Here is a 14128-nt window from a genome sequence, read left to right on the forward strand (position 1 = left end):
GCAACAAGGCAATCGACTGTGCACTACGCCGCAAGGTCTGCCAGGGCGAAGTGGGCATATAAGTGGGCAACGTGGGAAACGCGGCCCAGGGAATCTCGTCAGCCGTTCAGCCAAGGGATAAGATCAACAGTACTTATTGCTCTACCCGTCCTTCAGGGTCCAAGCCGAGATCACGAACTGATCTGTGACTTTTGCGTGATCTTTACTCTTACCCACATTACCCACACCACGAGATATAAACCGACAACATGCTACCTCCCGTATTTGCCGCTTCGCATCCTCGTGCTTGCAGCACCGCCTTCGAAAGGGTAGGCTATTGTCACCCACGCCCCTTGCCCAGGGGCATTCAACAAAGCAGCTTACTTACCTGATCCTTGGGGAATTTCAAAGGTTTTCATGACCCGGCGCGACACCCTGTCATGTGTCCACGAACCATTCGGTGACCCCTTCTACTATGGCCCCGAGCGGCTCAGCTCGCGCTTCGAGGACGACGCGGCCTTGAGGGAAGCCACGGGCTATTCCAAGACCACCTACAAGGATGTCATGGACCAGATCGATGCGCATTCTAACGAGGTTCGGACTTCTTCCTCGCCCCTAGTCTCTTAAGACCGGTTACCGAAATCTCGTCGAGAAGTTGCACCGCCGCTTCTCAGAATATGATTGGGCTTCCCCTTTTGCGGGTTATTTGGCTTGAGAGGAGCGCAAGTGCGCCAGGATTTCCACCCACGGGTCATTCATTAGAAACCGCCATTGGCTGCGGAGGGAGGACGGGGTTAGACAGGCCCCTCGGGGTTCATGCTTCTTGACGGATACGTGCATCGTTCGGGTTTTCCTCGCCATTCCGTTTTCTGCAAACGCATTTTCCATCGAATTTTGAAGGGGAATCCTTCCGACCGGTTGGGACTTTGACCAGCTCGTCTGGTGGGGGGACCACAACTTGCTTACACTGGCGCAGGGCAAGCGAGTCTTTATCAAGGACATAGCTTACTACCTGTTTCCTGAAAACGGGGCCCCGGCCAAGCCTGCTCCTTCGCTGTTGCAGGTGGACGCCAAGGGCTCGGCCAAGCCCGGAACACTGGAAGTCAACGGAACCGGCGGGGTGAATGGTGTGCATGCGGCGAATGGCGTAAACGGCGTGAATGGTGTGAACGGAGCCAACGGTATCAACGGGACCAACGGGACCAACGGGGCTGACAAGCCGGTCAATCCGACCGTCGTCCCAACCGAACTGCTCCAGAAGTTCCACTTCACCTTCCTCATTCGACACCCCCGCCGGTCAATCCCATCGTACTTCAAATGCACCATTCCGCCCCTGGACGAAGTGACCAAGTTCTATCACTTCATGCCCAGCGAGGCCGGCTATGACGAGCTTCGCCGCCTCTTCGACTACCTCAAGGACGAGGGCATCATCGGGCGCAATGTCCCCATCACGGTGATCGACGCGGACGACTTGCTTGACAAGCCGGCCGAGGTCATCGAGGCCTACTGCAAGCAGGTTGGCATCGACTACACCCCTGACATGCTCCGATGGGAGGACGAGGAGAACCAGCAATATGCAGTCCAGACCTTTGAGAAGTGGAATGGCTTCCACAACGACGTCATCAGCAGCACGTATTTGAAGCCGCGGTCTCACGCAGTGGTATGATATCAACCCTTCTTCCCGGCAACCCGTGCAATATGTACTAATATTTCCAGCAGAAGAGTATCACCGTCGAGGAGGAGGACGAGGAATGGCGCCAGAAGTTTGGCGAGGAGGCACAGAAGGTCATCCGGGAATGCGTCGATGACAATATCCCGCATTACGAGTATCTCAAGTCATTTGCTCTCAAGGTCTAAGGAGTCATCAATGTATAGCACGCCTATATCCTAAACACCACATATGATACAACCGGTGTACTAGCAAAATACAAGAGGATATACCTCTGGGGTTCGGTCTAGACCTGACCGGGCCAACATCTCATTAGCCAGACATTGCCCCAGCCTAGTTGTCCCAAGCATGGCCTAAACGCTTCAACGCATTTCGTGAGACCGGAGCAGCTGCTATGCAACCACAGCGTCCGTCCCTTGTGAAACCGGCTCGTCCACCCCATCTTCCTGAGGTGCTTCCGCCGCGCTTCCGCGTGTTTGTGGTGGCAGACCGACTTGATGTGTGACATTGCTCGGCCACGACGCCGCGTAGCCCTGGTCTTGCGCGTTCGCCCAGAAGACCGTGGCACTGTGAAGCTTCCCCTGCGTCCCCTGCGCTTGCTTCGACTCCTCCCCCTCCCCCTCCCCCTCGCGGCGCCCCTGTCCGGCCGTCGGCTCCGCCTCCCATATCTTGTTCCCCTTTCCGGCGCCCCCCAGGACCGTGGCCATGTCGGCGACGGTGTTGGCCTTCTGGTCGTTCAGGGCCACTCCACGGTCGTGCTTGGACAGCTTGAGGTACTCGTCGTTGTCCCAGGCCAGCTCGTGCAGCTTCCTGAACTCGCGCAGCTTCTGGAACACGGACCGGCCGACCACGCCGAGCCCCGACGGGAACTGAACCATAGCCATCGGCCGCCAGTAGTCCTTCCGAAGGCTGACCGGCTTGAGCTTCTTACCGTTGAACGGGATCTGCCTCATCGCCTTGTTGTTCTGGGGGCATGACGAGGTGTTAGCAAAGGGATTCGCAGCGGGCATTGGCACGGCAAATGGTCCGGCCCCCAATTGGCGACACCTACACTCAGTATGGGCTGGTGTGAATACACAACGTGGTTCCTCTGCATGTGGTTGAAGATCCATATTTGCTCGCCGTGTCCCGGGTCGAAGGCGGCCTTGTCGTCGCCTTTGCTCTTGTTTCGCCGCGGCGGCGGCGGCTTCGTGTGTCCCCGGCGTATGCTTATGCGCGATATTCCAGTGGCCAGCCGGCTCACTGAAAAGAATGGTCGGGCATTCATCGTGGATTGAGGCGGCCGGAGAGTCAAACGACGGAGCGCGCCTTCGAAAACGTGATTGAGAGCTCGAAGCCCCTAGCATAAAATTTCCCGCTCAGGTGTCCGAAGCCTCTGTCTCATTGGTCGAGAATTACGGTACATGTTGTCCAATCACATGTGGCCATGCTTTTAGTCACATGATGCGGGGTTCAATTGGCTTGTTGCACGTGACTGGAGAGTTTACCCTGCCACGAGTGCCCCGCTCAACGCGGGGCCCAAAGCTTGATTTTGGACCAATCAGACTCGAAGTTTTAAGGGGCCCAGCCCGACATGACGATGATTCCAGCGCTTTCTAGCTGTGGCATGATATCACCAGAACTCCCTAGCTGCTTCCCGGGCTGTCCTGACAACACGAGAACATCATTCCACCCTCACATCTCCCAAACACTCGTCACTGATAAATTGGGGCTTCTGATCCGCTTGAGGGTGGAATCTTCTCCCTCTTAACGTCCACTTTGAAAGTGAAACAAAAGCCTACATAATTCCCCATCCAGGCTCTCAGAAGCAGTACCTCAGCTGAGCTTCGAAACACGGCTGTGCTTCTATTTCTCCTTTTAAACCATCCACAACACAACAAGAGGCATATCGACCAAAAACCCGCAAATACCGATCCAAGATGAATTCAAAAATGGAATTCACGGACCGGGCTAAGAAGGCGTTGGAGGACGCCATGGCCTTGGCCGAACAATACGCCCATGCCCAGCTGCTGCCTGTTCACCTCGCGGTTGCCCTCCTCGATCCTCTCCCAGACCTGAGCAAAGATCAACAGAATGCCCCGCCGGGAACAAACAGCAGCCTATTCAGACAAGTCATTGAGCGAGCTCGTGGCGACCCGCAGCTCTTCGACCGCGCCTTGAAGAAGTCGCTCGTACGGTTGCCTAGCCAGGACCCCCCACCGGAGCAGGTGTCCATGGCGCCGTCCTTCAATGCAATCCTCCGGAAGGCCATGGAATTGCAGAAGGTGCAGAAAGATACCTACATTGCCGTCGACCATCTCATCACGGCGCTTTCGGATGACCCCAATATCCAAATTGCCCTGAGGGACTCCAACATCCCCAAACCCAAGCTCGTGCAGGAAGCAGTGCAGGCCGTCCGGGGCACGAAGCGCGTCGACTCACGAACAGCTGACACGGAGGAGGAGAACGAGAATCTTGCCAAGTTCACCATCGACATGACGGACATGGCCAGGGAAGGCAAGATTGACCCGGTTATCGGCCGAGAGGAGGAGATCCGCCGCGTGATTAGGATCTTGTCACGACGAACCAAGAACAATCCGGTGTTGATCGGCGACCCAGGTGTCGGTAAGACAACGGTTATCGAAGGTCTCGCGCTGCGGATCGTCAACGCCGATGTCCCAGACCACCTGGCAGCCTGCAAGCTCCTCTCTCTCGACGTCGGCGCCTTGGTTGCCGGTAGCAAGTACCGAGGAGAGTTCGAAGAGAGAATGAAGGGAGTCTTGAAGGAGATCCATGAGTCCAAGGACACGATCCTCCTCTTCGTCGACGAGATCCATCTTCTCATGGGTGCCGGCTCCTCCGGCGAAGGTGGTATGGACGCTGCGAACCTGCTCAAGCCCATGCTTGCCCGCGGACAGCTGCACTGTATCGGTGCGACTACCCTCAACGAGTACCGCAAATACATCGAGAAGGACGCTGCGTTTGAGAGACGTTTCCAGCAAGTCCTCGTGAAAGAGCCAACGATCCCGGAAACCGTCTCCATCCTCCGAGGACTGAAGGAGAAGTACGAAGTCCATCACGGAGTCACCATTGCGGACAGCGCCATCGTCGCTGCCGCAAACCTTGCCGCCCGATATCTCACTTCTCGGAGACTACCCGACTCGGCCGTCGATCTCGTCGACGAGGCGGCAGCAGCCGTGAGAGTTGCTCGGGAATCCCAGCCGGAAGTTATTGACTCCCTAGAGCGGAGACTCCGGCAGCTCAAGATCGAGATTCACGCCTTGTCCCGTGAGAAGGACGACGCTTCCAAGGCCCGCCTTGCCCAGGCTAAACAAGATGCCGAGAACGTCGAGGAAGAGCTCCGGCCTCTTCGCGAGAAGTACGACAGTGAGAGGAAGCGGGGCCGGGACATTCAGGAAGCCAAGCTGAAGCTAGAGCACCTCAAGGTGAAGGCCGAGGATGCTAGCAGGATGGGCGACCACGCCCGGGCTGCCGATCTTCAGTACTATGCGATCCCCGAACAAGAGGCCACCATCAAGAGGTTGGAGCAAGAAAAGGCCGCTGCCGACGCCTCGCTCAATTCCACCGGACCCGACTCGGGTGGTTCCATGATCACCGATGTGGTCGGGCCGGATCAGATCAACGAAATCGTCTCGCGGTGGACCGGCATCCCGATCACTCGACTGAAGACGTCGGAGAAGGAGAAGTTGCTGCACATGGAGCACGCCCTGGCGAAGATCGTCGTGGGTCAGAGAGAAGCCGTCCAGTCGGTCTCGAACGCGATTAGGCTGCAGAGATCTGGTCTGAGCAATCCGAACCAACCCCCGAGCTTCCTCTTCTGTGGCCCATCCGGCACGGGCAAGACGCTCCTTACCAAGGCTCTGGCGGAGTTCCTGTTCGATGACCCGAAGGCCATGATCCGGTTCGACATGTCTGAATACCAAGAGAGACACTCGTTGAGCCGCATGATTGGTGCTCCTCCAGGCTACGTCGGTCACGATGCTGGCGGCCAACTTACCGAGGCGCTACGCCGACGGCCGTTCTCCATCCTTCTCTTCGACGAAGTGGAGAAGGCCGCGAAGGAAGTCCTCACAGTCCTCCTGCAGCTCATGGACGACGGCCGTGTGACCGACGGCCAAGGACGGGTCATCGATGCGAAGAACTGCATCGTCGTGATGACGTCCAACCTCGGAGCCGAATATCTTGCGCGGTCGACGAGCAAAAATGGCAAGATCGATCCGACCACCAAGGAACTCGTCATGAACGCGCTGCGAAACTACTTCCTGCCTGAGTTCCTCAACCGAATCTCGTCGGTTGTCATCTTCAACCGCCTCACGCGGAAGGAAATCCGCAAGATTGTCGACCTGCGCATCATCGAAATCCAGAAGCGCCTGGCGGACAACAACCGCAACGTGCTCATCGAGGTGTCAGACGAGGCGAAGGACAAGCTCGGCAACGCAGGCTACTCGCCGGCATACGGCGCGCGGCCGCTGGCGCGCCTCATCGAGAAGGAGGTGCTCAACAAGCTCGCCGTGCTCATCCTCCGCAACAACATCCGCGACGGCGAGAGGGCACGGGTCGAGGTCGTCGATGGCCGCATCACGGTGCTGCCGAACCACTACGACAGCGACATGGGTGACGAGGACATGTCGCTGGACGAGGACGAGGAGGACGCGCGGGACGAGCTGGCGCCGGATTCTATGGATGAAGACATCTACGACGGGTAAGGCTCTGTTAGCCAGCCAAGGAGACAGGAGAGGCGTCAAAAACGCCTTGTTTTATGAGATACGATAGTCATGAAGGGGTATTTATTGGGTGCTGGAGCATGTCCAGATAGTTGCTTCTTTAAAGAAAAGTCTCGGGGATAAGCCTAGGTAATTCCATTGGAGTTTAGAAGTTGCCCTCAATAGTACTTACGAATCAACTATTTTCCATGATCTAACCTATGCAAAATGTGATTTGTCCAAATAAACGCCTTCGGCGACCTGCAGAGAGATATTGCAGATCTCCCAAGGTCTAGAGGGGAGTTATCCCCATAGCGCCCCGGTTATTACGTAGATGCGTGAGGTGTGTGTGTTGCTACGGCGTAATAGTGACGTCTCTCAACTAGCTATCAGGACAATAGCACGAGATATCCCCACGGGCCTCAACAAGTGAAGGTTCACAGTTATCTGCAAGTCTCCCGTAATACCATAGCTGAAAACCAAAGCATACTGATCTTGTACTACTTGGTATTCAATCTTCCCCAACAACCCCGATCACACACACACGTAGGTAGGCAGGACACAATGGCCATCCCCGCAACAAGCACAAGGCTCCTCCGGTTCATCGAAGCGACCTCGCTCGTCTACGGGCCCCTAACGAACCTCACCGCGTCCACGGCGTCGACGTGGTCTCCGCCGACGACCCCCGGCGCGGGCGGCCACAAGGGGCGGTACCTGTGGACGGACGCCTTCGGCCTCGTCAACCTGGTGACGCTCCACCGCGAGACCGGCTCGCCCACCTACCTCGTCCTGGCCCGCCGCCTCGCCGCCGCCGTGCACCACACCCTGGGCCGCACCCGCGACGGCTCCGCCCCGCTGCCGGGCGCAGAGCCGGGGGGCGCCGGGGGCCTCCTGCGCGGGGGGTTGAGGATCGGGAAGAGGGACGCCGAGGGCCCCGACGGAGACGGCCAGTACCACCACTACCTGACGCTGTGGATGTTCGCGCTGGACCGCCTCGCCGTCGCGGTCGGCGGGGACGAGGGCGCCGAGTATAGCCGGCTCGCGGTGCAGCTCGCCGAGGCGGTGCACCCGCGTTTCGTTGTCGGCGGCGGCGGCAGGGAACAGGGCAAGCAGCAGCAGCCGCCGAGCCGCATGGTCTGGAAGGTGTCGGCGGACATGCGCGAGGTGCTCGTCCCGTCCGAGGGCCACCTCGACGCCGCGACGGGGTTCGTCGTCTATCGGCTGCTGCAGCGGACGGCGGTGGAGCGTTTCGGGCAGGCCGGGGAGCCGCCGCTGAGGAGGGAGATTGAGGACTACAGGGCGCTGATGGGGCGGGAGGGCAGGCTGGCGGCCAGCAAGGACCCGCTCGACCTGGGCATGGGCCTGTGGATGTGCCACTTCTTCCGCGGCGAGGACTGGGCCGCCCGGCTCGGCGCCGACAGCCTGGCCCGCGCGGCGGCTGTGCTGGGGCCCGGCGGCGTCGCGACTAGGGAGGCGAGCCGGCGGCTGGCATTCCGAGAGTTCGGTACCTGCTTAGGGGTGCAGTGCTACGGGGCCGGCGAGGATGTGGAGCTCGCGGCCAGTGTGGAGGGCGTGATTGACTTCTGGGAGAGGTACCTGGAGGTGTCGACCGACGAGGATCTCAGGCCCATCTCACTGGTCATGTACGCTGCGGCCCTGATTCCGGGAGGTAAGTCTCTGAACCGACCTGCTGCGTGCTTCTTTTCTGGATTGACGACTGGTTGCTGACGTGCGAAACAGCATTCAAGGACGGATATCTTGACGAGAAGAAATGAGGTTCCTGGTAGGACGATATGTCCCAATCATACTGTTTGTTCTTCAACTTGCAAATGGAGCGTCTGCTCTGGCGTTTGGATCAGGCCAGGGGTTAGGTTCTACAAAAACCAGGAGGTTAGATAAAAGCATGGATACTCTCATATGTAGAGATCACCATCTTAAAACACACTCGTGAGCAGACTGTGGTGCCCCCTGCACAGCAGGTCAAGCTGTTCTCGAGGTTGGATGCCAAATCAAAATACCAAACCCTGTGTTTCATGGTGCCGTTCAAGCTCACGTATTGTATACTGTACATTCATATGTTGCAATTGACTTACAAGTCCATCCCCGATCAACTGAAGCATCCCAAAATCCCAACCCACAGGGTATACTGCTCGCTCGGGTGGGTGGTATCTTCGGAAACATACCAAAAAGAAAGGAAAAAGGAGGGGAAGGGAGTGAAAGAAAAATGCCGAAAAAGGGGCAGACACTTTTCCCATCCATCAAGCGCCCCCAGACAAGAAACCCCCAATCATGCATCGCCACCACCCTCAGCCGCCGGCGCAGCAGCAGCAGCAGGGGTGATGACGAACGTGACGATCGACCTGGCCGGCAACGACCCAGCCACGGCGCCGTCGCTGCCGACCGTGACAGTCGTCTCCTCGCACTTGTGGGTGTTATCCGACACCCATGCGCGCGCCTCGCCGGCGCCCGCGACCTTGACGGAGACGGGCGACGCGCTGGCGCCCGTGTTAATGGCCACGACGGCGATTGACCCGTCGAGGTTCTTGAACGCCGCCGTCTTGACGCTCCCGCCGCCGCCGCCAGAGCTACCGACGCGGACGGCGCCGGGGCGGACGTAGCGCGACCAGTTGGCGAAGGCCCAGAGGCGGTTCGCGACCTCGTAGGTGTTTGTGGCGTTGTCAACCTTGATGATCTTCTCGTTCGTGTTTGGGTTCGGCCACTGCACGCCCTCCCAGTACAGGTAGCCCGAGACGCCCGTGTTGACGACGGCCGAGTAGATGTTGTTGGCCCAGGTCAGGCCGTCGCCGGCGCCGCCGCTCGAGTACCACGCCGTCGTCCACGCGCCCTGCAGGTCGCACTGCTCCGACAGCCAGACCGGCACCTTGGTGTTCATGGCGCCCGACGACCCGCCCGTGTACGTGTGCGACGTGACCGCCTTCATCAGGTCCTCGGCGCCGGCCGACCTGATCGAGTTCATCATATTGACCTGGTTCCCCCACCCCTCGCTGTCGCAGCAGGCGATGCCCGTCGTGTCGGTCAGGTTCTCGGCCACGAGCGTGGCGTGCAACACCTTGATGAAGTCGGCGGCCTGGTTCCCGTTGGCCGACATGGAGGCGTACGAGGCGGCGAACTCGGGCTCGTTGAGGAAGCCCAGGTGCGTCACGTTGACGCCCGCCTCGCGGTAGAAGCGCACGTAGGCGGCCAGGTAGCTGGCGTACGCCTGCCGCCAGTCGCCGCTCTGGCACGTCGCCGCCCCCGGCATCCCGCACAGCGTGCCGCCGTTGTTCTCGTTGTTGTTGGTCTTCATGTAGCCCGGGGCGCTCCACGCGTCCGCGTAGATGGCCCGCACGCCGTACGTCTTGACCGCCTCCTGGCACACAAACAGCTGCCCGCTGTCCTTGCCGTCCCACTGGTATTGCGGCGCCGCCGTCGGCCCGCCGGGGTTCTTGGGCGCGAACGTGTTCATGTGGTCCGACGAGCTGTCCGGGCTGGACCCGATGCCCGTGCGGATGATGCTGAACCCGGCCCCCGTCGTGCGGTTGAAGAGCAGGTCGAGCAGCTCCCGCTGCACCTTCTTGTTCGACAGGTTGGTGATCAGGTTGCCGCGCTGGAACGCCGTGCTGAACCCGAACCCGTCCATGGTCTGGTATGTCTTGGTCAGGTCGACCGTGATGGTGTTGGCCGCCTGCCGCGCCCCGAGCCCCTGAGCCTCGGGTCCGGTTGCGGCTGCGGTTGCGCCGCTAGTAGCGGCCGCGGCGAAGAGGGCGTCGGTGAACCTCATGGCAATGGATGACCTGGTCGATTTTGATACGAAAAAGGGCTCTTTCCTTCTCGGATATCGGAAGGCGGGTGCGTACCTGGAAGACGACGGGCACTCCCTTATCATCTTTAACGAGCTACGTTCTTAATACAGCCCACTCTCACCGGGATCTGACACCTTTTACTCCTCCTTTGGGGGAACCACAGGAGAGCATCATATTGCCTGTTATCCGGCATATTAATTACAGGTCGACCCCAACTTGCAAGCTCCAAACCGGCGTAAGTTGGGGTTGTCGTCTGACAGACCAGTCGACCACGAAGCCGGTACTTGTTGGTGTCATGAGAAGAACTCGAGCTCCCAGCCCGGCATTTATATCATGGTCCCAGAAAGAGGCCATCCAGGGCCAGGGGGCTTCGCTGCAACGCCCCTGTTCAAGCTTTCTTTCAAGCAAAGCCAAGGCCTGGGCTGTGGGGTAGGTAGTATAGCCATTCCTAAATATGTGGGAGTAAGTGCGCCCAGGCGCGGATAAATAGGAGAACCATTCAGCGGCTCTGAGAGTCCATTGAAGAAAGTTCCTCTTGGCCGAATTTACCCAGAGAGCAGATATTCGGCATCAAGATTGAGCCCTGGCCTGGATTCTCAACTCAGCCGAGTGCATCCCCCCCTGAATATTCCCTGATTAACCCCCTCTGTTAGCCAGGCTCTGTAGTCCAAGTCATGTATGCCAGCCGTCCCAAAGGTCTAAAAGGTATTCGGAACCTACATGACAGGTCATCCTGCATGTCTCATTGGACACCTGCCGGCGACTGGGAGTGCCGGTGCTTGGCAAGGAGCCAACCTCTGTTGGGAACTCACGTTCAAGCCACAACGCAACGCTTCCACGAGGTTACCCTTAAATGTGATTCCGGTATCCGAGGGCTGTTCCATCTCGTCGGTGAAATCAGTCAGCTACGCCCACACTCACACCTACTTAGCAAATAGGAGACAACAAGTTATCTGGCAATAAATCGCCCAGTGGCGATGCCATGTCTCTATATATTTTTCATCATCCAAAGCTATTTCCTAGATGACTGGCCAAGCATAGGGCCAGGATAGCCATCCACAACAGCAGGCGAGCGAATTGAAACATGATCGGGCGGTCACCATATCCGGATATCCACCAATATACCGGAGGCCGCGAGCGCTGTCGTTGCTCCGCTCCAAAGAACGTGTCCACCGGGTCAGATGAGCTCCCCTGCAACGATTCACAGGCAACGGTTAAAAACAAATCCAGCAGCATCCCAAAAAACAAGTAGGGACGACTTTTCAGAGGTCTGGCGACAAGACGATCAAGCGGCGGCGGCGCCCACGGCGATACTGGCGCCCTTCATCTCGCGCTCCAGGAGCCTCTCGGTGAAGCGGCTGCGGCATAGCGGCTCGGGCTCGGCGGCGCGGATCTCGCGGGCGGCCTGGGCGATGCCGAGGTTCTCGTCGGTCCAGAGGGGCTGCTCCTCGTGGCCGCGCGGCTCGCCCACGCCGATGAAGCCGCCCTCGGCGGCCCACTCGCTGGTGCGCTTGATGCCGAGCTCGCCCCAGATCGACTCGACGGCCCCGACGAGCTGGTCGCGGTACTCCTTGGTATGGCCCGGGGTCGGGGTGATGCGCAGCCGCTCCTGGCCGACGGGCACCGTCGGGTAGTTGATGCTCTGCACGTAGATTTGGTGGTCCCGCAGCAGCATGTCGCTCGCCGTCTTGGCGAGCTCGGGGTTGCCCACCAGGATGGGGATGATGTGGCTCGGGTTCGGGATCACGGGGATGTCCCGCTCGTTCAGCGCCTCCTTGACGGCCCGGGTGTGTAGCTGCTGGAGGCGACGGTCGCCGTCGTATTCCATCTGGTATTCGATGGCGGCCTTCGCGCCGGCCATGACGGCCGGCGGGAGTGACGTTGTGAAGATGAAACCGGGAGCAAGGGAGCGGACCGTGTCGATGAACTTGGCGCTGCCGGCGATGTAGCCGCCGACACAGCCGTATGCCTTGCCGAGGGTTCCGGTAATGATATCAATGCGGTCCTGGATCGTCCCGCGCGGTCTGCCCTGGGCGTGGGCCTCAAAGTCGAGATGCTCTGCCACGCCGGCGCCGTGTGGTCCGTACATCCCGACGGCATGAACTTCGTCGAGGAAGGTAAGCGCGCCGTACTTCTCCGCGAGATCACAGATGGCCTCGATCGGCCCGATCGAGCCGCACATGCTGTAGACGGATTCGAATGCGATAATCTTGGGGACATGGAGAGGCAAGGACGCCAGCTTGGCCTCCAGGTCCTGAACGTCGTTGTGTTTGAAGATTAACTTCCTGGCCCCAGAGTGACGGATGCCCTGGATCATGGATGCGTGATTCAAACTGTCGGACAGGATCACGCAATCGGGCAACTTGCTGCCCAGTGTAGCGAGAGTCGCATCGTTAGCCACGTAGCAAGAGCTGAAGACCAATGCGGATTCCTTCGCGTGGAGTTTGGCGATGGTTCCCTCGAGCTCCACCGCATGCCTGTTATGGCCCGAGATGTTCCGCGTGCCACCCGCGCCGGCTCCGTACTCGTCGAGCGTCTCGTGCATCGCCTTCAGCACGTTGGGGTTGCGGCCCATGCCAAGGTAGTCGTTGGCGCACCAGACGGTGACGCGGTCCTCCTTGCTGGACATATGGGCGCGGGGAAACTCCTTCGCAAGGCGATTGATGTTGTTGAAGTAGCGGTACGACTTGTCCTTGTGTTTCTTCTCAAGTTCGACGTCGTAGAAGTTCTCATAGCTGAACTTGCCAACATGACGCTCTCCACCGGCGGCGTCCTTGCTTTGAGCCGGGGTGGCGGCAGACTGGCGGCCGACCGAGATGCCCGGGGGAAGTTCGGCTGACGAACAGCTCGTTAGCAACGCTGGATAGCAATTGAGCGGATCTGGGAGTTTCTCACTCTTGGCACGCGACTTGAACAGCGACTGCGCATCGATAGGCTGGGCCTGGGACGAGCGGCCGGTGTGCAGCTTCGCCTTCTGGGCCCTGCCCGAGTCGCCAGAGAAGGTCGAGGCCCTGGCGATGGGGTGAGCTCCCGGAATGCCAGCACGGCCAAAGCGGGCGGACTGGACAGCCAGGGCTTTCCCCATGACAGGGCAGCGGTGGGCCAGCACCTGCAGCTTGGAGATGGTCCCGCCGCAGGGGGAGGCCTGGGGACGGGTGGCCGTCGACATGGCGCGGAGGGTGGCAACAGACGCCTTCTTCATGAAGGGGCACATGGCCTTGGACTGGCGGAGAACCGAATCCATGGCGATAGTCCGAGAAGATCGAGTAGATAAATGTGCAAGGCAACTTAAGATGAAGGACGCTGAGGATATCTGTTAGAATGAAGCAAGGGTCGAGGGGGGGAGGGGCAAAAAGGAGAGAGAAACAGGGATGGACAAAAGTCGCACCGTTAATTGCTGCGCCAATCCGGAGCAAAACTTCTGGCCGAAGGAAGCAGCGGAAAGACTATACGGAGAAACCCCAAGAGGATGTTCTTAAGACGGGTGAGTTTGCGATTTTTTGGGAGAGTTAGGTTGTTGCTAATGGGTAAGAGGACAGAGTTGAGTGACTGTACCTGGGTATTTAAGGGAAAAAAGGCCTTTTGCTGCCGTTGCGACGCCTAGAATCTAGATCGGATTCTGGGGACAATTACCTTTATCCTGATTGGCTACTATCGGTCGAGACGTCTAGTACTGTGAACGAGCCTTCATCAAACCCCGCAGGTACTTCGTACAAAATCGTTAACTGACTCCGTATGCGGTACCGAAATATCTCCGGACCACGCGATGTTTATTCAAGTACCTAGCATAATGCAATCGTTGTTTAGCTCTACAAGAGTCAAACCTTCCAAACCTACCTAGGTGCCTACTTCCAAGGGATATCAGAACTCTGGGTAGCCAAAACCTACTGCGTACATACCTACCTATGCATCCTGGTCCGTGGGGCCGAGCAAAAGTATGGTATCATTGACATATATCTCAATGACAGGTCCCG

At 58.7% G+C, this 14128-nt stretch overlaps 6 protein-coding genes across 6 annotated transcripts; 3 read left to right on the forward strand and 3 right to left on the reverse strand.

Annotated features, from left to right (window-relative positions):
- Positions 1 to 105: 105 nt before the first annotated feature.
- QBC33DRAFT_532477 (P-loop containing nucleoside triphosphate hydrolase protein) lies at positions 106 to 2008 on the forward strand. The gene is made up of 3 exons (XM_060427380.1): positions 106 to 308; positions 391 to 573; positions 956 to 2008. The coding sequence occupies exons 1-3, from the start codon at positions 249 to 251 to the stop codon at positions 1643 to 1645; spliced, it is 933 nt and encodes a 310-aa protein (XP_060285380.1). The 5' UTR covers positions 106 to 248; the 3' UTR covers positions 1646 to 2008.
- A 32-nt stretch (positions 2009 to 2040) lies between these two features.
- QBC33DRAFT_557221 (transcriptional regulation of mitochondrial recombination-domain-containing protein) lies at positions 2041 to 2915 on the reverse strand (the record flags this gene model as incomplete). Its single annotated transcript, XM_060429788.1, has 2 exons — positions 2041 to 2613; positions 2700 to 2915. The coding sequence occupies 2 exons, from the start codon at positions 2913 to 2915 to the stop codon at positions 2041 to 2043; spliced, it is 789 nt and encodes a 262-aa protein (XP_060285381.1).
- A 652-nt stretch (positions 2916 to 3567) lies between these two features.
- QBC33DRAFT_576970 (P-loop containing nucleoside triphosphate hydrolase protein) lies at positions 3568 to 6354 on the forward strand (the record flags this gene model as incomplete). Its single annotated transcript, XM_060430954.1, has 1 exon — positions 3568 to 6354. One exon carries the CDS (start codon positions 3568 to 3570, stop codon positions 6352 to 6354), a length of 2787 nt encoding a protein of 928 aa, XP_060285382.1.
- Positions 6355 to 6647: 293 nt separating this feature from the next.
- QBC33DRAFT_532485 (uncharacterized protein) lies at positions 6648 to 8462 on the forward strand. Its single transcript, XM_060427381.1, has 2 exons — positions 6648 to 8020; positions 8092 to 8462. The coding sequence occupies exons 1-2, from the start codon at positions 6916 to 6918 to the stop codon at positions 8124 to 8126; spliced, it is 1140 nt and encodes a 379-aa protein (XP_060285383.1). The 5' UTR covers positions 6648 to 6915; the 3' UTR covers positions 8127 to 8462.
- A 176-nt stretch (positions 8463 to 8638) lies between these two features.
- QBC33DRAFT_576972 (glycoside hydrolase superfamily) lies at positions 8639 to 10132 on the reverse strand (the record flags this gene model as incomplete). Its single annotated transcript, XM_060430955.1, has 1 exon — positions 8639 to 10132. The coding sequence occupies one exon, from the start codon at positions 10130 to 10132 to the stop codon at positions 8639 to 8641; it is 1494 nt and encodes a 497-aa protein (XP_060285384.1).
- Positions 10133 to 11439: 1307 nt separating this feature from the next.
- QBC33DRAFT_513407 (pyridoxal phosphate-dependent transferase) lies at positions 11440 to 13398 on the reverse strand (the record flags this gene model as incomplete). Its single annotated transcript, XM_060425975.1, has 2 exons — positions 11440 to 12989; positions 13050 to 13398. 2 exons carry the CDS (start codon positions 13396 to 13398, stop codon positions 11440 to 11442), a joined length of 1899 nt encoding a protein of 632 aa, XP_060285385.1.
- Between the last annotated feature and the right edge of the window lie 730 nt (positions 13399 to 14128).

The sequence above is a fragment of the Phialemonium atrogriseum genome, assembly GCF_030411735.1.
Source record: "Phialemonium atrogriseum strain 8032-3 unplaced genomic scaffold QBC33scaffold_7, whole genome shotgun sequence".
Classification (NCBI taxonomy): Eukaryota; Fungi; Ascomycota; class Sordariomycetes; order Cephalothecales; family Cephalothecaceae; genus Phialemonium; species Phialemonium atrogriseum.

Excerpts from the sequence above, each read along its gene's own strand:
- QBC33DRAFT_532477 (XM_060427380.1), top strand. The coding sequence starts at position 249 with ATGCTACCTCCCGTATTTGCCGCTTCGCATCCTCGTGCTTGCAGCACC. Across the intron at positions 309-390 it reads GCAGCACCGCCTTCGAAAGG|GTTTTCATGACCCGGCGCGA; the intron begins GTAGGCTATTGT and ends GGAATTTCAAAG. Across the intron at positions 574-955 it reads TCGATGCGCATTCTAACGAG|GGCAAGCGAGTCTTTATCAA; the intron begins GTTCGGACTTCT and ends ACACTGGCGCAG.
- QBC33DRAFT_532485 (XM_060427381.1), top strand. The coding sequence starts at position 6,916 with ATGGCCATCCCCGCAACAAGCACAAGGCTCCTCCGGTTCATCGAAGCG. Across the intron at positions 8,021-8,091 it reads TGCGGCCCTGATTCCGGGAG|CATTCAAGGACGGATATCTT; the intron begins GTAAGTCTCTGA and ends CGTGCGAAACAG.